At 33.5% G+C, this 25,770-nt stretch overlaps 1 protein-coding gene across 1 annotated transcript; it reads right to left on the bottom strand.

Moving 5' to 3' along the window:
- Positions 1-747: 747 nt before the first annotated feature.
- On the bottom strand, positions 748-20,076 carry LOC124898987 (tryptamine 5-hydroxylase-like). Its single transcript, XM_047413335.1, has 2 exons — positions 18,987-20,076; positions 748-1,593 (listed from the first exon to the last, which is right to left on the bottom strand). The coding sequence occupies exons 1-2, from the start codon at positions 19,896-19,898 to the stop codon at positions 937-939; spliced, it is 1,569 nt and encodes a 522-aa protein (XP_047269291.1). The 5' UTR covers positions 19,899-20,076; the 3' UTR covers positions 748-936.
- Between the last annotated feature and the right edge of the window lie 5,694 nt (positions 20,077-25,770).

Genomic DNA, 25,770 nt, shown 5'->3' with positions numbered 1-25,770 from the left:
GGCTATGTATTTACATACGAAGGTACTGTAATATCAAGGCGATCGACAAAGCAATCCATTGTTGATACTTCTTCTAATCATGCTGAGATAATAGCGATCCATGAAGCAAGTAGAGAATGCTTATGACTGAGATCAGTGGTACATTTCATCAAAGAGAGATGTGGCCTGAAGCTCGATATCAAGGTACCCACAGTCATATTTGAAAACAGTGCAACATGCATAGTTCAATTAAAAGAAAGCTTTATAAAGGGAGATAGAACGAAGCACATTTTACCAGTGTTATTCTTCACGCATGATCTCCAGGAGAATGATGATATTGATGTGCAGCATATCTGCTTTAGGGACAATCCAGCAGATTTGTTCACCAAATCTTTACCAACTTCAACCTTTGAGAAGATGGTATACAAGATTGGGATGTGAAGATTGAACCAGCTGAATCGGGATGTTCATCAGAGGGAGTAAGAATATGCGTTGTACTCTTTTTTTCCTTAACCAAGGTTTTTATCCCACTGAATTTTTCCTGATAAAATTTTTAATGAGGCAGCACTCAAATGCGTATTCAGAAAGTTTTTCTTTACATGAACATCCAAGGGAGAGTGTTGTGAAAACACATGAATTCATGTGTCAAAATGGATGTCACCTTATCAAAGCCCAAAATTAATGATGTAATCCCCCACCCCTTCGTTTTGAAAAGTCCTTGATTTTTGTGTTTTGGCTATAAATAGCCCTTACCAAAAATGGATAATATATAGAAATCTTAATACTCTCCATTTCGTATACTTTTACCTTTGATTAGATAATTTATATCAAGTTGCACATTCTTTTATTTCTCTAGCATTTTCTCTCAAACACTTATTAGTTTTTACACATAAAAGTATAACTATATTCTATTGAAATATTTTAGGTCTTAAATTAAGGATGTTTTTAGGTCTTAAATCAGAGAGTAGCTGACTGCAGATCCTCCTCTTCTTCGGACACATAGAGCATGTTGATGGTTGGAACAAGCTTTAGAGCCACTTTTTTCCTAGTAGCCAATCCAAAAATCTCCGACAAGTCCACATCTTGAGCTGCTACTCCGGCAGGCAATTTCCAATCAAAGTGATACAACAAACGAGCTAATGAGAGCTCAATAGTAGCTAAACCAAGGGCGTAACCTGGGCAACCTCTTCTCCCCCCTCCAAATGGTAGGAACCTGAAATCTTGTGATCCCCTGAAATCAACGTCCTCCTCAAGAAACCTTCCAGGATTGTAGTCCAGAGGATTGGTCCATGACTCTGGATCCATTCCAATGGCATAGGTGTTGATTAGTATCCTAGTTTTTGCAGGTATTTCATAGTCAGCGATTGTGCATTTCTCCATGGATTCTCGAGGTACTAGAAGGGGGACAGGGGGGTGTAGTCGCATTGTCTCCTTTATTACTGCTTTCATGTAGTGAAGGTGTTGAAGATCAGATTCTTCTACTTTTCCTTTATTACCTGCAATCTCCCTAACTTCATCTTGTGCTTTTTCTAAAACACTTGGATGCCTAGCCAACTCTGTCATTGTCCATTCCAGTGTAGCTGCTGATGTATCTGTTCCAGCGACAAACATATCCTATAGAGTCAAGTATAATTGTATCAATAGTAGAAGAGTCTTGTGCTCCAAAATGCTATATAAAGTTCAAACATTTCTACTACTATATGTAGAACACTAATGTATACAAATTTTAATCCATAGCTTCACGTTGTAGTAAGAATTGTCTAAGTAGTGCTATGCCGTCTATCAAAATAAAAAATAAATTTACATCTAAACAACTATGTAAATAATTTTACATTACAGCATAATTTTATAAGTAAAAGGTGGATGGCATTATTTCAAGGTAACTAATTCCACTCATTATGATGGAGTTTAACTAATATATACCGACGGTGTAAGCTTTTTTAACACGGTCGGGTAGCTTTGAAGCCTATTACAGGTTTGTTCTAAGCATTTCTATTTTTTAATATTTAAATTATAAAAAAAAATAGTAATAAAGGAAACTTGGACTCTACATTTACTTCTATCTATATAAAGATCCTGTTGACCAAAAATATAGAGCGGAGTCATCTTCGTTTGCATTATCATTAATTGATTTTATGTATTTCTATTTTTTCAATACCATGTAAACAATCAGCTCCGTATAGCATCGTAATAATCACGAGCTCTATTATACATCTAAAGTCTTCATTTTTTTTCCCCAGATTTTGTAGTGGAGAATTTTTTTGGTTATCCCCATTGTTGGTTTTAAGATTTTAAATAGCTTATGTTTAAGATTTTAAAGAGCTAACATACGAATATCATCTGCAGTGATTCTTTATTCCGATAATCAGGCAAAAAAGTTCTTTGATCTCACTACTCAAATTGGTCAAAAATAATTTTAGCTCGATAGCCATTAAAATATACTTCCACACTTCTAGTTAGCATCATACAGATTGTTATGAATTTTTTACATTAGAGAAAATATTACACTGGTCTAAGTTGATCATGGGAAATTTATGTTCTTTAATAGTCATTAGAATTGCATGCAAATTTTTAGACTTCAAACGACTAAACTTGTGTGGAATTGAAATTACAAGTCTGTTTCGCTAAAATGATCGAAAAAGAAATAACTTGAATATGAAGGATTAAAGTCACACATCTAAAATAATCTTTTTCAGATATCAATATTGTAGTAATCCCCCACTTGAAATAGTACACTTTAGAGATTAAACAAATGAATAGATTTAGAAAAATCTGATCGAAGTTGGAAAGATGAGCCGAGCAACAATTGCAGAGATTAAAAGGCGGAGAATATGAGATACTATAAAGAAACGTAAGAGTTGATTAGTATAGAAATAGGGGAGTGTTTAAAAAATAATAAAGCATAAAAAGAAAAATGAGAACGGATAAATTGGGATGGGAACAGATTAATTACCAGCTATTGCCGGTTAAAGTCAGTGACCGTGTAAAAAGTGTTTACACCGTCGGCGTATATTTGTTAAATTATGATGTACAATTCAATATGTTATAATATGTGGCTTGCCTTCACGTATTATTGACATGATCATTTATGATTATCTTTTACATAATTTAATCTAAAATATTTGGTGCTTTCTCTCTAAAATGTACTAGTAGTTGAGCTAAGCTCCTTCTGGTTGATGAATGAGATGCTCAACGCAAGCTCGCTTGAAACATGATTGGTATTTAATTTGTGGTCCTACTAAAAATGTGAGCAAAACTAGCATTCTGCCAAAATTTATCTTTGTTCTTGTCCCCTCATTCTTCATCTTCTCACCCTTCCTCTTCCTCTTCCGTCTTCTTCTTACCCTTCCATGTGTTATAAAAAATTAAAGACTCATTGCTCATTTATTGTTGGAGTTGAATATTGTTGTCTCGTGATTTGACGATGACAAGATGATTTTGGAGGATCAGGTTCCTTGCATACATTTCTTTGGTACAGCTCTCACATCTCTGCACAGTTTTATCCGCTACTGCAACAAATTGTGCAGGTGCGCTGCGTATCTGATTTTACACCTGATCTAATCAAAATTCTATGCTCAATTCTACACTACTATAAATATTTAAGGATGCTTTTTCCAGCTCAATTTCTAATTTTTTTGTGCTTAGGGTCTAGGTGTTCTTGAGTCATGTTTTGTTTTGTAATCGATTTACTCAAATATAAGCGTAAAGTTTTTTAATTACTGTTGAGTCTCTCAGGTAGAGTTATCTGAGTTTGCAAGGGTTAGAGTTAACCGAGATTGAAAAGTAAAATTGACAGAGCTGTCAAGAGGTGTTTGTAATAGAGTTATTATAAATTAGAGATACTTAGAGTCAAGTTCAAGTCTGTAATTAAGTGAATTTTGATTATAGTGGAGTTTGAGTGCTTGTGAGGGCAAGTTGTGTTTTTTCCTCCCTTGAGAATGGAGGTTTCCATGTTAAATCATTGTGTTTTTAACTTTATAGTTTATTTGTTCTATATTTGTGTATGTTGCAATATTTTATTGTTGGGGACCTGGTCCCTTGGTGGTGTGTAATCCCTGCATTTCAATAATTGGTATTAGAGTGAGGAAACTCTAAAAGGTTAACACCTAGAGTGATTTTTTGGTCATTGTTGCACCAACTAATCTTGAGGAAAGACAATCTACTACAAGGTCACCCCGCTTTAATGGAAAATACTATGGGTGGTGGAAAACTATAATGTATGACTTTATCATAGCTGAGGATAGTGAGCTAATGGATGTCATAATTAATGGTCCTCATGTGCCAGTAAGGGAAGTCAAAGAAGGAGACAAACTAGAATGGTTGTGAAAGCCAGGAGAGAGTATGATGATGAAGATCGTAAAAAGATTGAAAAGAATTTCAAAACTAAGAAGTTACTGGTGTGTGGGATAGGACTAGATGAATACAATCGAATCTCTATTTGTGAAAATGCCAAAGAGATCTGGGACTTCCGGAGAACAGCTCAGAAGAAAACTACTTATGTGAAGGAATCAAAAGTGGATATGTTGACCAATCAATACAAGGCGTTCTCTATGAAAGAAGGTGAGACCATTCAGGAGATGCATACAAGATTTACCTCAATTACAAATGAGTTGCACTGCCTTGGTGAAGCGATTCCTCTACACAAACAAGTAAAGAAAATTCTGAGAGTTTTTCCTAAGTCATGGGAGAGCAAAGTTGATGCTACCACTGAGGCTAGAAATTTTAAGACACTTACCATGGATGAATTAATTCGGAATCTGAAAACCCATGGGTTGAAGAAATAAAGTCAAGAAAAGAAAAAGGATAAAAGAGAAAAGTCATTAGCCTTAAAAGCCTCAAAGTCTGAGTTCAGTGATGAAGATGTTGATATTGCACACTTAGCCAAAAGAATTTCCAAAGCTATGAAGAAAAGTGATTAATTTCAAAAAAAAAAAGTAGTAGCAGAAAAAGAGGCACTGCTGAAGTCTACCACAAATATGGGAAGCCTGGACATTTTATCAAATATTATCTTTTACACAAAATGGATTATCAAAAGTACTTCAAATCAGGAGGAGATAAAGGTAAAAGGAAGGACCGGGTCCTAAAGAAGTCAAGAAGGAAGGTTGTTGTTGATTATGCAGTGAAGCAAGCTCTAGCTGTCTGGGGAGATACCTCAATTAAATATGATGCATCAAAAAAAATTGAAGATGTTTCTATGTTAGCTGCGAAAGATAGTGAAATCTTTTACAGCTCTCTTTTTGCTCTCAGGGAAAAATCAGATGGTGAAGAAAAGAATGAGGTAACTCTTTTTTATATTAAGAAGAACAAATATGATTATTCCCCTAAGAAGATAAAGAAACTCGCAAATGTCTTGCTTAATTCTGTGTGTGAGCTTACTGCTGAGAGAGAATTGTTGGAAGATAAGGTAGAAAACCTAGAACATGAAAAACTAGCCTTAACCATCCAATTGTTTGAAGTAGGAGATCAATCCTTAAAACTAAAATCAAAAAACAAAGATTTGATGGATCAACTGAAAAAGATGGATGAATCTGATGGGAAGGGCAAAAAGAAAGCTTCAAATATTCAAATTAATCTTGAAGAAAAGTTGAAAAATTCTCAAAAGCTTCTTATAACTACTCTTCGTAAGAATGAGGAATTGGAAAGGGACATGGTCCATCTAAAAAAAGATCTTAATAAATCCCTAAAATAGACCACATCTTCACAAATCCTTGATAATATAACCAGGGGATCAATAATGGTAGAGGTCTTGGATATCAGTACAACACGCACAATCCTAAGCCCCAGGGCAAGCATATTTTTGTTGCTAAAAATAAAGTGAACAATCCTCTATGCACTCACTGTGGCAGGGATAGTCACTTGAAGGAGAAATTCCAGGGATGACTTAGAGTTAGAATGAACACTACTAGATATGTTCAACTGAAGCAGTCTTTCCACAAGGGATCTAATTCCTCGACAAATTTTAAGAAGAGTAAATCGCCTAGTTGGACCAAGAAAGATATGATAACTCTTTTGTCTTCCTTTGGGGAACTCAGACTCAAGTGGGTTCCCATATCTAACAAATGACCTCTGCAAGTGGGAATAAGAGAAGGTAGTCAAAGTTGGTTCATGGATAGTGGATGCTCTAAGCATATGACTAGTAGAGCTGACAGTTTTTCTACTCAAGACACTTCAAGGCGAAGATGTCTCTTTTGGAAATGGAAAGAAAGGCTATATTCATGATGTTGGAAAGATAGACAAATGTTTAATCATGCTATTGAGAATTTTTATTATGTAGATGGTTTAAAATACAGTCATTCGAGTATGTCCCAAATTTATAGTAAAGGAAATGAAGTGAAGTCCTATCTGCTGGATGAACTGTGTCAAATTTGGAGTTTGGGAAAGTCATACTCAAAGCTAAAAGGTGCAAAAACATGTATATGGTTGATCTAGAATCTGTAGCTGATTATAAATTGATCTTCTTAAGTTCTCAAAGTGAAAATACTGATTTATGGCATAGAAGGCTAGAACATGTAAGTTCCTCTTTACTGAACAAATTAATCTCAAAGGACCTGGTCTGTGGTGTTACCAAGCTGCAGTTTTTAGATAAAAAGATTTGTGATGCTTGTTTCAAAGAAAAACAAACCAGATCTTCCTTTTAAGCAGAAGAAGTAGGGAAGCACCTCTAAACTCCTTGAATTGTTGCACATGGATCTATGTAGACAAGTTAAAGTTCAAAGTAAAGGTGAGAAAAGATATGTGTTTTTTTATTGTGGATGACTATTCCAGATTCACTTGGACAATGTTCCTAAGAACTAAGGATGGAACTTATGAAGTTCTGGTGGTCTTCGCTAAACAAATTCAGATGAAGCTGAACTGCAAAATTGCATGAGTCGAATTTGATCATAGAACTGAGTTTAAAAACTCCCAAGTTGAAGAATTTTATGATGAAAATGGCATTAGTCACAACTTTCCTGCCTTAGAACTCCTCAACAAATGAAATAGTTGAAAAACAAAACAAGACTCTCATAGAAATTGCCAGGAACATCTTGATTGATAGTGCCTCTTCCAAAAAATTTTTAGGTTGAAGTTATCAATACTGCCTGTTATGTGACCAATAGATGCCTGATCAGATCTCTCCTGAACAAAACACCATATGAAATTGTTTTCAACAAAAATCCTAAACTTGACTACTTAGAACCTTTGGGTGCAAATATTTTGTTCTAAACGATGAAAAGAATGAGCTTGGGAAATTTGATTCCAAAAGTGATGAAGTTACACTTGTAGGCTACTCCCCTACAAGTAAGGCATACAGAGTCTTCAAGAAAAGTACTGTGTATGGAAGAAAGTGTACATGTGGTTTTTTATGAATCGAGAATGCTAAAAGATTCAGTTGGAGGTAAATATTCTGATATGGAAAAACCAATTCCTATTTAAAGGGATGATATAGTTGAAGTAGAGGTTCAAGAGTAGAACGATACAGTTACAGATGACAAAGGTGATGGTAAATCAAGTCCCTAGTTGCTAAAACCTGATTTATAAGAAGAACACCAAGAAGAACCGACTCAAAATTCCCAGAGACCTAGTCCCAGCAGACCACAGTTAAGAAGAATAAATTGGAAGCACAAATCCTCTCACCCTTTAAAAATTTGACCTCTCGTTTGGAATTTGGAATGCAAACAACGGCTCAAGCCAAGAATCTTATGGTTTTCTCAGCTTTTTTATCACAGATTGAGCCCAAAAATGTAAAGAAAGTCTTAAAACTCAGTTGTACTATCTACTACTAAAGCTGAAAATGTGGTTGCAGCTTTATGTTGTGCATAATTTTTATGGGTCAAACAGCAGCTAAAGGACTTTGTGATTGTTTTTTATACTATTCCTCTAATGTGTGACAATACTAGTGTTCTAAACATGGCTAAAAATCTAGGGCAGCATAAAAAGAACAAAGCATATTGATGTAAGGCATCATTTTCTGAGAGACAAAGTTGATAAAGAGGCCATTTGCATGAAATTCTATAAGATTGAAGATTAGGTAGTTGATATCTTTACTAATGCTCTTCACAAGGAGCAATTTGTGAAGAATAAACTGAAATTGGGTTTGATCAAGATAAATTAACCTACTTGGTGGATCAATTTCCTCTATTTATTAGTTATGATTAGGAGACAGGTATCCTTAATGAAGTATGTGCTTTTTGGTCTAATTTGGTACCAATCATTTGCAGGTATATATGCATAGTGAGCCACTTTAAAAAAGAATAGATGAGACAAACACTAAATAAAAGATTCACTCAATCAAGGGAGAGACCAGGTCTCATCCCACAGGCTAGTACCATTTATGTGTATTTTAAAATCACATAAATTTCTGTCTGGAAAAGTCGTATCTTTTTCTTTCTCTGTCAAAAAACTGTTAAATCCCCAAAAAAGTGAAGAGTTGTACCTATTGGGACCAGATATGTCCCATTCCCTTAAAATCTCAAACGTTGCAAACTTTTGTTCCCTTAAATACAAAATCAAATCCTCTTTTCTACTTATTTTTCAAAATTAGCTTTCAAACTCTTCTTTGTCAAAGACAAGTTTGTTCGAAATCTATTGTCCTAGGCTAAAAATAAATCTTCCAAAATTCACAAATGGCTAACGAAACCTCGACTTCAAGCCCCATTAAATAATTTGAATCTATTCAAACTTCTTTAACCCTGTCCAAAAATCCTTCCTTTGTGTCCTCTTTCCAAACAGTGTCCATGACTGATAAGGAAACTCCTTCAAAACCCCTTAAAGATACTGAGTCTATTCCGCCTCTTATACCCTTCCTTGAAATACCTATGGCTTACGTATATTCCTCATAAACATTCATGGATAAATCAACCATGGAAGAAATCCCAAAAACAGTGGAACCCCCATCTGACTCTAGTATAATGGTTGACCAAAGTGAAGCTTTTAGGTTACCCATAGAAGTTTAGTTCCCTCAAAACCCCTCCGTATCAAAAGTCCTAGAAAAACCTGATCACTTCAAAGCCCTAAACGAACCTAGTTCTCCCACCCCGTCTTACTCCAATCCCATCATTGCCCAACTCTTTGATGAAGAGTTTCCTGTGAAAAAGTCAAATCCATCCGATAGTGAGTTGTTTGGAGAATATTGGGTTGCTGAGAACTTTATTTTTCTTTCAAATGACCCTAGGGAGAGTTCTTTGGTCTAGAAGAACAAGTTTTCGGTGATAAAATATGAGGTACAGATCCTAAGGCTAGTGAGGTTATTGGGTCTTTTACTCTACCTCCTAATGAGAAAGAGGAGATTGATAAGGATGACTTGCCTCTGAGATGGTCAATGCAGAAACAAAGAAGTAATAAGGGTAAGAAGAAAATGATTGATACATCTGTAAAGATTACCAGGACGTACTCAACAAAGGGTGCTGAGAGAAAGTTTATGGGAGATACTATGAGAGCCAATAAGTCAGCAACTGTCAAAAGCAGAAGATTGAAAAAAAGAACTGTGATTGAGAAAGAAGAAAATGTAGAAGTGGTTGATGTTGAAGAGAGTGATGAGAAAATAGATCCTGATGTTGCAGCTACAATAAAAGAAAGGAGGAAAGAAGTGTAGGATAAAAGGATAGCCAGGACCTCCCCAATCAAATCAAGGAGTCCAACTGGTATGAAACAAAAACACAGCTGTGAAGAAGAAAAAAGCAACTGTAGGCCCTGGTCCCAAGAAGAGAAAGTGATAGAAGTTGAATCTGGTAGTGGTTCTAAAAGAAGAAAGGTGGAGGGAGTAGAGAATAATGTGACTAGAGAAGAAAGAAATGAGATTCTAAGAACTCAGAAGATGTTTACTAGAAGAGTCTTTGACTCTTGAATTTTTTAGAAACCTGGTAGGGTGGGGTCAGTTAAGTATGTAAGGCATCAGGGATGGTTACACCTCCTAGAGGAACCAATTTCCTCTGTCTTTGAAGGAGAGATAAGGCAATTTTACTATACAATGAAATTTTCAAATGATGGACAAAGTTTTTCTACATTAGTCCAAGGAAAGAAACTAAAATAGGATGAAGAAGTTATGGGAAAAATCTAGATGTTCCCATTATTGGTGTGAGAACTATTTTAAAACAACAACTCTCAATTGAATTGAAACACCTTGGCTTTTGACTCTTAGAAAATTTCTTAAGTTTGAGCTTCTGGAGATCATATGACTTGTGGGTACTTGACGTATGATGTAGGTACAGTTTAGGGGTCTTGGTTGTATGCTTCTTAGTGTGGTTTTGGTTAGTTACTATCCAAGGTACAACTAGACTCCATACAAATCGTATAGAGATGGTCCGAGTGGTATAGTCCAACTCGTATGTTGGACAATGTCCAACCCCTTGATTTATTCTTGTATATGATCTATGGGTATTACTCATATGTTATGGGTATAATTTAGGAAAGGGGAGTCGTATGGTGGACAGTGTGTGATGTCCAACATTCTGTCTAGGGAACGAGTGGTGGGTACCAGTCATATTTTATGTGTACAAGTTAAGGGGGAGTCATACCCTCCTACGGTGATTTTTATACTTTAAGTTAGGGTATTCTGGACATTCCCCTCTTAACCTCTTTTGACCCCATGACTTAAAACATTCTTGGGACTTCATTTACCCTAGGATTCTCAATTGAAAAGACTAAAAACACTCTCAATTCTCTCTCAAGGCTCTTGGTTCAAGAAAGTCTAGGGTTTTCTTTAAGGTGGTCAATTAGAGCTTTCAAGGGTGGTTTCTCTCCGTCTTCTTTGGTGTCTAAGGTATGTTACTCCTCCATCATTATTAGTTCAACTAAATTCATATTTTAATGAAGGGTTTTCATGATTTAATTGTGGGTATTGTTTGGTTTTGAATTATATGTTAGGGGTTTTGGTTGTAAATGGTTGGATATTGTTTTCCCATGTTTTATTTATGGGCTTTCATGTTATAATGGTGGTTTGAACATGTGGTTGCATGGGAATGGTAAATTTGTACTTAGTTTTGGTTTTGGAAACTATATGCCCTCAACATATTTGTTAAAATGCCTACGAGAATGGTTTTGCCACATAGTTTGACTTTTATTGAAACTATTGCATTGCATAATATGGTAATGAAACCTAAAATGGTTTAAATGGTTTTAAATAATTTGGTAAGGCCTTAGTGGCCATGGTTTTGGTTTAATTGGTAATTATGTGGGGTACATGGAAATCCCCAATTGATTGGCCAATACATTGCTTGCAAGTTATAGTCGGTATAGTGATACCACTTTATAAAGCCTTGGTTAATAACTCATGGAATTGGTTGGTTGGTTATGTGCTAATGGTTTTAATTAGGCAATAATGGTGGGTTCTAATAGCTTACCATGAAGGTATGAGTCCGATGGACGGATACTGGAAACTAATATTTGCTAACATGAGGGTTGCTCATAGTGACCTTATACTTGTGAGGAACACGGGAATCCCCTAAGTTTACATTTGTGTGTATATATATATATATATATATATATATATATATATATATATATATATATATATATATATCATAGAGGGCAAAGGGTACACGGGAATCCTCAGCACCTGTGATATCTTTGGTTTGTGTGGCTACACGTACTGGGGCCAGTTAAGGGGTAATAATGGACCCATATAGCTCGTGGGTGGATTATGACGGTAAAGCTACACAAACTTAGGTTAAAGTTTCAAATACATGCTAAACCCAATTTCCTTTTCCGTCATGGAATATATATATATATATATATACATATAAGCAAGCTTGAACATGGTTTTAAATGTTAGTATTATTTTATTCTTATTCCTGAGTACATGCTAGCATTCATCACGCTAACCATCTTCGGGCGTTGTATCCCCATGCGATACAAGAACCGGCTATACTACTACTCCTGCTCAGTGACTTGAATTTGGGGCAGCTTTATGTTGGATTGAAGTGATGAGCTTTCACACTCCGGAAGGCTCCATTTCACATTATGGTCTTCTCTACATACTTTTGTTATTTCTTATACTTTGGTTTTTAGCTCTGGTCGGGGGCATGTTCCGACTGAATGTTGTCTTGATTTTAGTTAGAGGCTTTGTGAGACTACTTTAGGTTGGTATAGGCGGTGTCGGTATTGGTGTCAACCTTGGCATCAGTATTGGTATTGGGGAGAACGTCGTTTGAATGTATTTGATTTATGATTGTTCCATCTTGTTATGTTATATGATTTGAAACTCATCCGACATAAGGTGTAGGGTAGTTATGATTGGGTACTGGGGATGGTCTCCGATCTCGATTGGGCTTAAGGCACCCGACACGACTAGGCCCTAATTTGGGTTATGTTGTGAATTTGTGGTGGATGCTTCTAAAGTATGGGGAACCTCTGTTGCAGGAGTGAGAAAGAAATTTCTCAAAGGTAAGTTTCAGTTGGTCTTTGAATTTATCAATAAGGTTATCTTGCCTAGGTTAGAGGAGAGGACTATTGCTTATACTGTGGATCTTTATGTGATCGAATTCCGCAGTAAATTTGAATTAATCAGCTTACTTGCTTTCATGATTGAACATATGCATAAGGTTATCCATAAGAAGGAGAAAAGATATGGTATATCTTATGGATACTTCCTTAACAGAGTTTATGAACATTTTAGGGTTGTCGATGAAAAGGGAACTCCTAGAACAGTAAAACAAATGTTCAGTCTGATAACATTGATTGAAAATAAATGTGTAAAAGAGAAAGTCGGGACCATGTCCCAGGTTTGTTCAAGAAAACATGAGGAAAGAGAAGGAGGAAGTGAGGATTTGTTTGGCTGTTAAGGGTGCAGAGATTCTACATTTGAAGATGAAGAACCAACAACTTTCCTCTGATGGACTATGTGTTGTTGAAGCACTTAGAGTAGAAAATGCATAACTTAAGAAAAAGGTCTCAGCACTTCCAGAAGAGGTTCAAGGATTGAATGCATAAGTAAAGGACCTAACTAAGTAGTTGTTGAACTCTCATGTGCATAGAGCGCTAGGATGCAAATGCTTCTCAAGTCCCTTTCCCCAAAACCTTCATCTACCTAAGCCTCTTCCTTTTGTTTAGGGCCCGTTTGGCCATAAAAAATTTTCTCTTTTTTCGATTTTTTTTTTACTTTTTTCACTTTTTCGAAAATTGTGGTGTTTGGTCATGAAAATTCAGAAAATTATTCCGTAATTGGATTCCAAAAAGTGAAAACAACTTTTTGTTGTTTTCACAATTTTTCACTCCCATTTCCAACTTTCATTATTATTACATATAACTCCATCTTTAAATTTTTACACAAACACCTCTTATAACTACAACCAACCACCAAGAAAAAAATTATTTTTTATTTTCTATGGTACAACATCATTTTTAATTGTTACAGATATTCTAATCTCTTTTTTTTTTAACCAAAATTTACTAACGTGAAGTAAAAAAAATAAATGGCAATCTATGACAGAAATGTATCAACTTTGTTTTGAATGAACTATATTATAGAAATATAAGGTCTAGTACATTATGTTATTTAAAAGTGAGAAATTTAATTTTTTTCTTGCCATTTTAATTTTCTGTATATGTCATATAATGGCTATTATGATTTTAAAAAATTATTAAAAAGTGGTCAATAAAGTCGCATATCAAACAAAACGTAACGATCCATATTTACGATACAATAATATTCAAGGAAAATCAATATCATCAATAAAGAAAAAGCAAAAAATTAGCACTAATCTATTCAGAAATAATTCAGCCGTAATTTTTTTAAAAAAACACCAAATTCAATAAAATAATTAATTCAAGTGAAAGTAATTAAGAATTTTTATCAACAAATTTAAGAATATATAAAATATATTTATATCCATCAATCATATTTATCAAAATATATTTACTCTATTCAATCAATTATGGTTATATAAACTTATTTAGCTTGTGCTTTGATATTTTTATTCAAATTTTAGAAGAATAACAATCATAATAATTAGTTTGTTGTTAATTATTTTATCAATTGAAGACATATAAATTATATTCTCAACATTTGGTTGTATGGTAGTAGGTAAATTAGTAGTTGAGTGATTTTGATAATTTTTAAAAGTTAAGGGCATAAAATCATATTTAAAAAAGATTTTTCAAAAGTCTAAAAAAAATTTCAAAAAGACATGGCCAAATACAACTCCAACTCCAACTTCATCTTCAACTCTAACTCCAACTCTGATTTAAAAAATAATTTTCATGGCCAAATGGCTACTTAGTCTCCCTTTTGAACCTGTTTCAGTTTCCCTTTCTTGCTTTCTGTTGCTTTTTAGGATCAAGAATTTTAAGTTATTTTTCATTGCATTGTATGGTACTTGCTATATTTAATGAATGAAATCTTAATTTGTGTCTATCAATTGTCTCTCATTTTTTATAGTCGTTCATTCATGTTAGTGTTGCTCCAGTGGCCATGAGTTAACCAATTTGTTTCGATTTACTATCTTGGTTTCCTGTTCTTACTTTTTTATGATGTCAAAAGGAGGAAAATAGATTCACTATGGTAGAGACCAGGTACCATGAGTAATATGATGTGCAGCAGTGCTGATGACAGAGGGAATATCGATGGGGGGAACACACACTGATACAGTTAAGATATATGTGATAAGAGAGAGTGAAGGGATGCCACTGATTGGGGGAATGCTGGTGTAGAGACAATTTCTTGCTCTAAATATGAATGAATTTTGATACCTTGAGAACATGATTTGTCATCATCAAAAAGAGAGAAAATTGTTGTCTTATGTTTTGATGATCACAGAATGATTTTGGAGGACCAGGTCCCTTGCATACTTTGTTCTGGTACAACTATCACATTCTGCATTGTTTTGTTTGCTAGTGCAACAAACTGTGTAGATGTGCAGCGTACCTGATTTTACACCTGGTCCAATCAAAATTCTATCCTCAATTCTACACTACTATAAATACTTAAGGATGCTTTTTCCTTCGCAGTTTTTGCATATTGAAGAATCTCATAGTGGCAGCGAAAAATCTTTAAGCTCAAGTTCTAAATCTTTTGTATTTAGGGTTTAGGTGTTCTTGAGTCAAGTTTTGTTTTGTAATCGATTTACTCAAATATAAAATAAATTTTATTATTTTAGAGTTATCTGAGTTTGCAAGAGTTAGAGTTAACCAATATTGAAGAGTGAAATTGACAGAGCTGTCAAGAGGTGTTTGTAATATAGTTATTATAAATTAGAGGAACTTAGAGTTAAGTTCAATTGAGTCTATAATTAGGATGAGTTTTGATTTTAGTGGAGTTTGAGTGCTTATGAGGGCAAGCCGTGGTTTTTCCTCCTTTGAATAAGTTGTTTTCCACGTTAAATCATTATATTTTTAACTTTACAGTTTATTTGTTCTGTATTTGCGTGTGTTGTAATATTTTGTCTGTTGGGGACCTGATCCCTTGGTGGTGTGTAATTCCTGTGTTTCAACAAATATGTAATGTTCCATTGAGCTAACATTATCAAATATTCAATGATTTGAGTTAGTTGGTAGAACATTGAAGAACCACGTTCTTCGATTTTCGTTGAGGTGAGAAGAGGAAGTTGCTCAAGTGATAAGCGCTCCCCACTTCCAACTCTAAAGTTGTGAGTTTGAAATTCCAAGTGAGCAAAAGAGGTGGAAACTCCATGTATGATAAATAAATAAATAAATAAAAAATTGCTAACTTTAAAAAATAAAACTTAAAGAAGATAAAATGAATCTACTAATTTTTTAAGATTTAGGCTAAATTTAACCGTTAAAATTTATTAGGATTGATATTAGAAAGTTATATATATTAAATCTTGAGTAATTTGTAGTTTAACTGATTTCGAAGCAAAAGTATGTTGATAAATTTTCTACACAACAAATTATGACTATCTGTCAAGACTTGTGGCCAAATTTTGGTTTTAGTCGGGATTTATGACTGACTTTTCTTGTGAAATTGCAAATTTTGCCTGTCATTTTGAAATCCAGACAGTTTAGTTTAGTCAAGATTTTGACAAATAACAGCAATATTTTTTTCCCTTTGAATTAAGAAAATATGGATGACTTCTGGTGCAAAAGTGACGCGAGAGCCACTGCATTAAGACATTCAAAAATTACAAAATGTAATGGTGACCGGTAAAATTAATGAAAAGCATGTGGGTTTATCCGTCAACTGATGGAAAGAGTAAACTTTTAATATGCCCAATTCACGAAACTTCTTTGCAAGAGTCTTATTTATGTCCCACCCTCGCGGAAGTCAAACATGTTAGGCTATAAGATGCTTGCTGATTCTCACCTTTATTTAAGGCCCGTATGACCGTGTGACATAAAATAATGATTTTATATCATAATACAAAATTAAATTTTTATTAAAATATATAATTTAAATTTTTTAATTTAGCATTCGGTCATAATTTTTGAAATATTCTTGACAAGGTATTTTTTATCAAGATTTAAATAAAGTTTTTTATGTGTTTGGTTATAATTATTTTTAAAAATATTTACCTTTTTAAGAAATATGATTTATGCTCATAAGCTCTAAAAATTATTAAAATTATCCGTAACTTTGTATTATTATTTTATAATGAAGATATTCCATGTGAAAAATTAAACTCATATATTAGAAGTTTTAACCTAGTACTTATAAATAATTTCACATGTCAGTGCAAGAACTACTAAAGTTTTCTCAACTCACAAAAAAGTATTTAATTTTTTATTTACATTACTTTTACGAAGTGTTATGCAACAATATTGTTACATACCTAAATCAACTAATAAAGTTTATTAATGAGTTTGTTGGTAGATAAATATTACTTGGGGTTAATAAATAGTAAGATATTTTTATAAAAATATAAAAGTGTGAGGTAAAATTTAATTTTTTAAAAATTTTCAAATAATGAAATGATTCAAATACTAATCTTTTCTAATATATGAAAATTTAAATTATTCGTTAAAACTATTTATTAAATAAGCGCAAATTATATGACCGAACATTATTGCGAAGTTTATTTTCGAATAATACTTGAAAAGTCTATTGGCAAACTAGTCCTAAGTTGTATGTGTTCTCATAAGAATCAAAATCCCACAACTTATAAAAATTATTAAATTTTTTTCCAGTTCTTCTATAATATTATCAATGAGCAATTCAAATAGTTAATAAATAAGTTATAGTAATGTGCTAAGACATTTCATTCATAAATTGCATATGTTCATCTTTATTTTATAAGTAAATGTTTATGATTACAAATTTTTCAATATATATGATTTTATAAAAATCTAACTGCCTAAGTAGTAATTACTTATTCATTAATATGATTCTTCACATGGTAATTTAGGCTTAGCGTGAGTTTTTTGACAAAATATAAAATGACTAAATTTATTTATATAAAATATAAACTTATAAATCAATTTTTAGATTAAAAAATGTAAAATCATGATATGAATCAAGTTCTTTTTTTTGAGAGAGATTTGAGATTTCCCAAACACCTCATTACAATTAGTACAAGTAGATCTAGATTAAGAGACCATTTGGGATTGCTATTACAAAATTGTTTATTTAACAAGCACTTTTATAAAATACCTTTTCAGAAAAGTGCTTTTGAAAAAAGCAATTTGTGTTTGGTAAATTAATTTGAAAAGTACTTTTGATAAACAGATTGTGTTTGGATAATCTTTTTCAAGAAATGTTTTTTGAGACAAATGATCAAAAAGGACATGTATCAATAGATTTTTACTAACAAAATTAATTTATAGAGAAAATTTATTTTAAATATCTATTATGATATTTTTAATTAAGATTTTATTTTTATTTAATTAAAAAGCACGTGCTCTAAAATTTTCAATCAATATTTATATACATAAATACATTAAAAATATTAATAATGATATATTACTTAAATAATTTAAATATCACTTTAAAATATTAAATAAAAATAAATATAAAAATTATTTCATAAATTAAATTATTATTTATGAAAAAATTAACGACAAAAGTAATTAGTCCTTCATACATCACAAAATTCTCAATGATTTCAGCCCTAATTTTATTATGCAATATCTCCATAATAATAGAAGATCTGTCTTGTATTTCTGAAAGTATACTAGAAGACTCATCTCCTTCTTCATAGATGTAAACTACATGGTAACACATATGTCATTTTTTATGAATTATTTATTTAAAAATAAATATTCGAGAAAAAATTTATAAGTATTGTCAAATATCATTTATTCTTGTAACGTGATTCATCTGTCATTTGTTATCATTAATAATAAAAAATAAAAAATTATATATTCTTCGGATCATCGTCAATGATTTTTTAAAATTTATTTAATGAAAATGAGTGAAAATAAAATAATAATATATAAATCATAAATAAAATAAAAAATTACGATGTAAATATGAAGTATAGAATATTAAAATCAAACTTTAATCATACTTATAAGATATATATATATATATATATATATATATATATATATATATATATATATTAGTGTGTAAGAGAGAGAGAAAGTGATAGCGATATTTTAGTTATGAAAAAAGTAATTTTTTGCTTCTATTTTTTTTTTTGAAAAGCTGAAATTTTTAGTTTTTTTTCAGAAGCAAAAAAACTATTTCTGCTTCGATTTAAAAGCACTTTTACAAGTTTAACATACACCCATCTTTTAAAAAAGAAAAAATTTTCTCAAAATAAGTGCTTTCCTTTGGGAAATAAGCAATCTCAAACAGGCACTAAGTAAATAAAGTTAACCAGTTATTTAAGCAGTATTTTCTCACCACTACGATATGAGGTAAATTATTACTTAGGTATTTGAATTGGCTTATTTCAAGGTGTTTTTGACTTTTAAATATTTTTTAATTTTGATAGTGTTTGAAAAAGTAAAAATGTATTTTTAATTACTTATTTTAAGCTAAAAAATATCAAAATAAGTCAAAAATCAGGAGTATGAAAGTATTTAAAATTTAATTAGAATATTTATTTAGTTTAGTTGGATTGGTGTAGCTTCTAAAAGTTTAATCAAATTGAATTTAAATGAACTCAAAAGAATAAGTACATAATAAATACCAGAATAAGAGCTTTAAGGTTGTCGTCAGTGATGGGCACTTGGAGATCATCTCTTTTCTGAACTCTCAGCAATACGTCAACTAAGTCTGATGAAGCATCGCTATTTTCACCCTTCCTTTCTACATGCTCTTGTATAATCTCCTCGCACACCGCTCTTAAATCTTTCAAGTTCTTCATCAATCTCCTCTTCATACCACTCACTGAGTTAACCCATTCCCAATCGGGGAAAAAATCCCCCAAACAAAACCCCGCTAACAGAGCTTGTGTCTCCGTCAACACACTCACCAAATCCTTCTTCTCTTTCAACTCATGATCAATAAATCTCTTCCCGAACGCCACCCTGCACAAAATATCATTCGCGAGAGCGAAGAAAACCTGACTCATGTCGAGTTCACCCGCCTCGGAGTGAGAATGAGTGGAGATCATTCGTAACATACGGTTAGTTTCCTCATTTCTTATAATCTGGAATGAGTTAACTCGCTTCGAACTCAACAACTCAGTGACGCAGATTTTTCTAGCTTGGCGCCAGTAAGGGCCGTAAGGGGAAAAAGTAATATCAGAGCAACCGAAGGAGAGGTATTGAGCTGCAATGAGTTGTGGGCGGCTAGCGAAGATGTGGTCATGGGTTTTGAGTATGAGTTCGGCGAGTTGAGGGGAGGAGATGATTACAGTCGGGACTTGGCCAAGTTGAAGGTGGATGATCGGGCCGAGTTTATGAGCGAGTTGGGTGAAGGTGTGGTGGGGCATGTCGGTTAGGAGATGAAGGTGACCGATTACAGGGAGCGCCGGCGGAGACGGTGGGGTGAATAAAGGCCGACGGCGACGTTGGTTGTTGTAAAAGTGAAAGGTGACATACATGGTGAAAGATACAAGTGCTAGTAGGAGAACTGATTGCAGAATTGATTCGTCCATTTCGTCTGCTTATTTGCTAATTTGCTAATTTGAGAAGCGAGAAAGACTGTTGTGTCGTGGTAATGTAATATATATGGGAGTTATGTAATACTGGTGTACAATTGAACATAACATTTGGTAGTTGGGCAAAGGCGGATCGTCTACCTACTGCTACACGCCTCTTTAAATCAAGAGGACTACGTCATGGAAAATTCAAATGTGAAGCTAAAATTGAATAAGTATTAATTTTTTGACATTTTTATTTGGCACTTTTCTATTTTATTTGTCACTTTTTTATTTTGGACAATCAAAACTGAGTAAATTTTGACCATCCATATTATATACACTTAAGTAGGATTGTAATTTATAATATTTAATGTGTGATTTTTAAATATTTAAATTTAAAATTTAAAATATAAAATTAATATAATTTATTCTCTTCAAATATTTAATTAAATTGATTTTTATAAAACGAAACATAACACTTAAAAGTGAATTATTATATGTATATATACAATAAACTCTAAAATAAATTTAAAACTAATATAAAATTTAATTGATTGTTGATGCTACTACCAACCCCTCTATCCCTAAGGATATTTCGATTTTGGCTGTTCAAAATTTGGATGAGACTTGATAATATAATTACATTGTCAAATTGTATACTCAGTTGATGTGATTTTCTTTTGCCCTTTAAAAAGAAAAAAAAAGTCGTCTTCAAATAAAATTGTACTTCTTTTTTAATTAATATATAAAAGCGGCGAAATAATCTTGTGGACTCTTGTATTTATTTCTATTTGTAAAATGGACACTTTACTTAGACTTTTAGGTATGTGGGGCTTTGAACAAGAATAATTCTTCCGTTCTTGTGCCCGTATCTTTAATTTTTATTATGGATTATTATGAGTTTGGCAAATGAATTTATTTCCAAGATATCCTACCATGAGATTTTAATTATGTATATATGTAAATTGTTCAAGCTTGTCAATTATGATTATTTAATGGATTCATATGGTTCTGTAAGTTGAATTATGTCTAAATAATTCGATTATGAACTTATAAAGATTTAAATTGTAAGTTTTGAATCACATGAGTATTTGACTATATTCGTTCTATGAATTGAGATTTAATATTGGGATTCTTGGTGTTTCTATCAAGAATTGATATATTTTGAACATGTATCCACTTTTTAAGTTCAAGAATGAATTATTGGTAATTCCAAGTGTTTTTGAGCCATGTGTCAAATTTTGAGCTTCCTTATGACGATTTGAGTTATTGGGTATATTGATATCGAAGTTCCAATGAGTCTTGGTATTTTTCAGATGGTTTTGATGAGTTAAATTGTTGAAAATATTACGTATTGAGTCTTCATATCCTTGTCCAAATATCGAGTCGGTTATGGTTCAATGCATTGATACCTTGTTGCTGTTGAGGAAGATTAAAATGTTTAGAGCTAAAATGTGTTGAGTTAGGGATCCACAAATTGATATGACTTGATAAATGAGAAAGAGATTTGATTTGGTCTTTATGATAGACCCTTGTGATGTTGTGGTGGATTTCCTAACGCGTTCTGAGCTTGTTGGGGAGTAGTACTTAGCACCGAGAGGGAAGTTTGGTATTTCCCCAAACCTATGTGCCACTCTAGGGTTGTTTGATGATGATATTATTGGTCAGAGAACCCGATTGTGATTATTGCAGTTTTAAGGTCGTACTCCCTGGAAAAGAGTATGATGCTCCCGCCAATGGGGGTTTCAAACGTTGGTATTCCACGTAGCTCACGTGGGGTTGTCGGTTATAGGAAACTCCCGTGTCCATAAGATTAAGTTTCTTGAATTACCGAGTCACTCCGAGATTTGAGTCAAAGAGTTGAGATGTTTATGATGTTTTATGGTCATTTATGATGATTTATAATTACCTATAATGATTTTTGATGATACGATAATTTATGATGATTTAGGATGATTTATCATAATTTATGATTTATAATGATTTACATGGATTACGAGATTTTATCATATGAACTGTTTATTATGAAATTACGAAAAGTATGATTTGATATAACTCAAGCCAAGTGAGTCATCATTATCCGTATGCATGTTTTCATGAAATTGATTATACTATTTATATTGTTGCATGTACCCCCACATACTTAGTACATTTCAAAGTGTTGACCCACATATTTCCATGGGCTATATTCTTACCAAAATGTAGGAACAAGCTGTAGCGCACATATCATGTTCAGCTGGGTCGCAGCTCTTGATCGGCAGGTGATTAGTCTTTTTGATTCAGGGACTTGAGTTGTTCAGATTTGAGATGTATTGTATTTTCTGTATTCAGTCGTATTGAGTAGGGGTAGTTGGGAGTCATGACCCGGCTATCTTTGGTCAATGCTAGTAGAGGCTTCATAAACAGTCTCTAGTAGTTAGTGTATTCAGTTTCAGATTTGTATATATATGAGCAGAATTATGACCGTGTAAATTTACTTTCATGTTGGTCAGACTAAGTTATGGATTATTTCCGTATTATTCCTTCTATTTTATGTATTTTATTCAGTTGCTTTGGGTTAAGCCAGATGAAGGGTTAGCTTAGGGTCACTTGTGACCTTAAGCATCATGTAATATCTCGGGATCTGATTTTCGGGCGCTACAAGCTTGGTATCAGAGCACAGAGTTCAAGTGTCCTAGGGTGTCTATGAAGTTGTGTCTAGTAGAGTCTTGCGGACCGGTACGGAGACGTCTGTACTTTTCTTCGAGAGGCTACGAGGCATTTAGGAAAATATTCCCTTTCTTTCAAGTCGTAGATCGTGCTGTGGAAAGGTTACTTAAGAAATTCATACGGGTTCATATCTTGCATAAATTAGGCCATTTTGCCTTGTTCTAAAATACCGGATATAGTCAAGCGTAAGTCCTTATAGATGGTGCTTTCATAGATAACCTCCTCTAATATTACGGGCTTGTAAGTGAGCTAGAAAAAAAATGATTTCATTAGTGTTCTTGAGTTCCGAAAAATTGAGGTGTCATATGTACGTTCTTGAAGGTTGTGTATTAAGCCTATGTCGGAAGTGTTTTTAGATTTCTCCCTAGAATTCATGATGTGATTTCATATTTTCCTTATCCATATACTAATGTTGAGACAGGGTGATTAACTAGTTCCAACTTCCTCTCTTGATTATATTCTTGGTCTTACTAGCAAAGGTTCCATAGCTTTCAAGATGTACCCCCATCCCTCTTGAGTCGTTCAGTTGAGGTAAAGCGAGACACATATTCTCGGATCCTTGATTATGGTGTACCAGATTTTTATTTCTTGAAAATATTTTCTGACCATCTTTTGATGAAAACTTGAAGTCTAGTGAAGCCGTGTGGGGCTTATTTCGATTCACTAGCATAATTGTTTTGATATTTATTTCCGTTTTCAAAATACAAAACCAAAGTCTAGTGAAGCCGTGTTAGACCTATTTTGATTCACTAGTAGCTGGCTGTTTACTCTGTTGTTCTTGCATTGGTTGGAACCGAGGGGCTGGAAACATGGTGGAAGGCGGTGTTAATACATTATTATGGTATAGGCCATGAAATTGTGGATGATTATTGTCATTATGAGGGTTTGGTGGACTAGTATGTTTGGGGTGTTTGATAGATGGAAATGGTTGTTGAGATTATTATTAATCGTAGTCAGGGTGAATTGTTAAGTTTGTATAGTGGGTGATGAGAAAAATAAATTTAATGATTGAATTGCTACAACGTCAGCGATAGGGAGGAGATTTAGTAGGTTTGAACCGTATGTACGGGAGCTTAAGTCTGTTTATTTGTGATAAAGTGTGATATTGTGTGTTGAGGTAGTAGTATGCTCAAGGTGTTATAGGGATTTTTTTTTAAGTTATTTAATGTTAAGCGGTTAGTGTTATCCTTGATCGGGTAAGTATGAACGATGAAATGTGGTATACGATGTAATTGTGAGTTAACTTGGGCATTAGAGGTTGACGAGGGTGTTAGCTTAAAATGTGATGTTAGTAAAGCATGAAGAAGTTAGCATGGTTTAGCGAAGGTTTGATGTATCCATGGTAAGTGCTAGAATCTAAGCTGCGGAGTTCATGAATTATTGTATGATAACTTTTGAAGTTGTCTAAGTTGGTGGGTATTTGGGAGTTATGTTAAGATTGGGTTTTGCGCTCGCGGGTGCAGTTATGCGGGTTAAGTTATGAATCTTGCGTATGGGTATATCCGAGGAACCTGGAGTAAAGCGAATGCCATGGACTAGAGTTTGTATGGTGATTCGTTGACTCAGAGTGTTGGCTTAAGTCTAAGTGGGAGGTAGAAGAAAAAGAAATTAACTAAGTTAAGATTATGGGATTCAGGTAGGTGTATTGGTGGGTTGCAAGTTGGTGGTGAGAAGGAGTAGTGTTGATCCTATTTTACCCCAGCCTTTTCAATGACTTTGATATTTTCTCATGCCTTATATTTCATTTCCCCGATCATAATACATGTTCATGCATATCATGGGAAATCAGGTATTCTCCTAACTATCGAAATATAGAGTCCCAATTTTTCTAGTGGGCGAAATCGACATTCCATAAGCTATAAACTCTAAACTCAAGTTGCTCGGTTCATAATGCATGTGCTTAAATTTTATTATATATTCATGTTCAGTCCTCCGGCAACACCCTTAGCGACCAGTAAGATTCAATTTATGTCCTGGGTGTCCTTAATTTTTAATCTTGATTCTGGTTGAATTTATGCATTTGATGCCCTAGTTCTCCGACCTCAATAACCATACCAAGTCATACACAAGATCCCTTCATATTCTACCCTTTCATAACTTTTTATTTGTCGAGGGAATATGGATGAACAGTGGTGACGATAGGAGAGAGTAAAATTGTGGCATGTTCCTTTTAGCTAAGGTGGCAAGTGTGGAGTAAGCTTGAGGCTAGGCTTTTGATAGATGTCATGGTTATTTGAAGCATTTCGTGTTGTGTTTGTGAAAGTGGTTGTGTGATGGTTTATCTAGGTTTGTAGGTGGGGAATTGTTTAAGTGAAGTATTGTGCATGACTTAGTTAATTGGGAAAGTTAGTGAGTGTTTTCTTAAGAATAGTGCCCGGAAGTTGTCTTAATAAAGGATTGTAGAATTTGAAAAAGGTGTTTTATGGGTATTGATTAGGAGTGTATACGTAATTATAAAGATAGGCTTGAACATCATGTGTGTATATATGGACGGAGATTAAATTTTATATTATCGATAAGTTTTGGTGTATATGTTGATTTAGAAGTCTAAGCTAAAAGCTCTTATAAATTGATTTTGCATAGTACTCATGTATTGTGAATATATCTCCTGTCTGAGGATATTAGTTGCAAGCCTTGTCCTTGCTATAAGTTGAATTGCGTATATGCCTATGAATAGTTCCCTAAGCTTCAAGACTTGTTGATATGAATATGATGGTTGAAAATGGTGAGTATTAAGTGGATTAGAGTTGATTGAGTGGTAATAAGAATTATCTGTGAGATGAGAAATTGTAACAATGTGGATGTGTGTAAATTTATAATTCGGAATGGTGCTATGTTACGGTGTTAGGTGGAGGAATTGGTGACTCCAAATTAAGCTTGAAAATGAGGAGAGAGAGTTTGGCTTGGTTAGATTTGAATGGCCAAGATTGCAAATGCCTTGTGAGAATTATGAATTGAATCAAGTAAGTATGGTATTTGGGGGAAATAGTATTGCGGAGAAAGGGTGTGCGAAGCGTGTTGATAAGCTTGAAAGTAAGGAGTTGTACTGCGTGGGGTCTAGTACTTTTATTTTGATATAAGGCTGATCGACCTACACTTCGTACTTAAAATTGGGGTCAAGTTATAAATCCTTATTTCAATATATATATATATATATATATATATTGTTCGGACCATA

Source organism: Capsicum annuum, chromosome 5 (assembly GCF_002878395.1).
Source record: "Capsicum annuum cultivar UCD-10X-F1 chromosome 5, UCD10Xv1.1, whole genome shotgun sequence".
Classification (NCBI taxonomy): Eukaryota; Viridiplantae; Streptophyta; class Magnoliopsida; order Solanales; family Solanaceae; genus Capsicum; species Capsicum annuum.
This window is presented reverse-complemented; position numbering and strand designations above follow the sequence as displayed.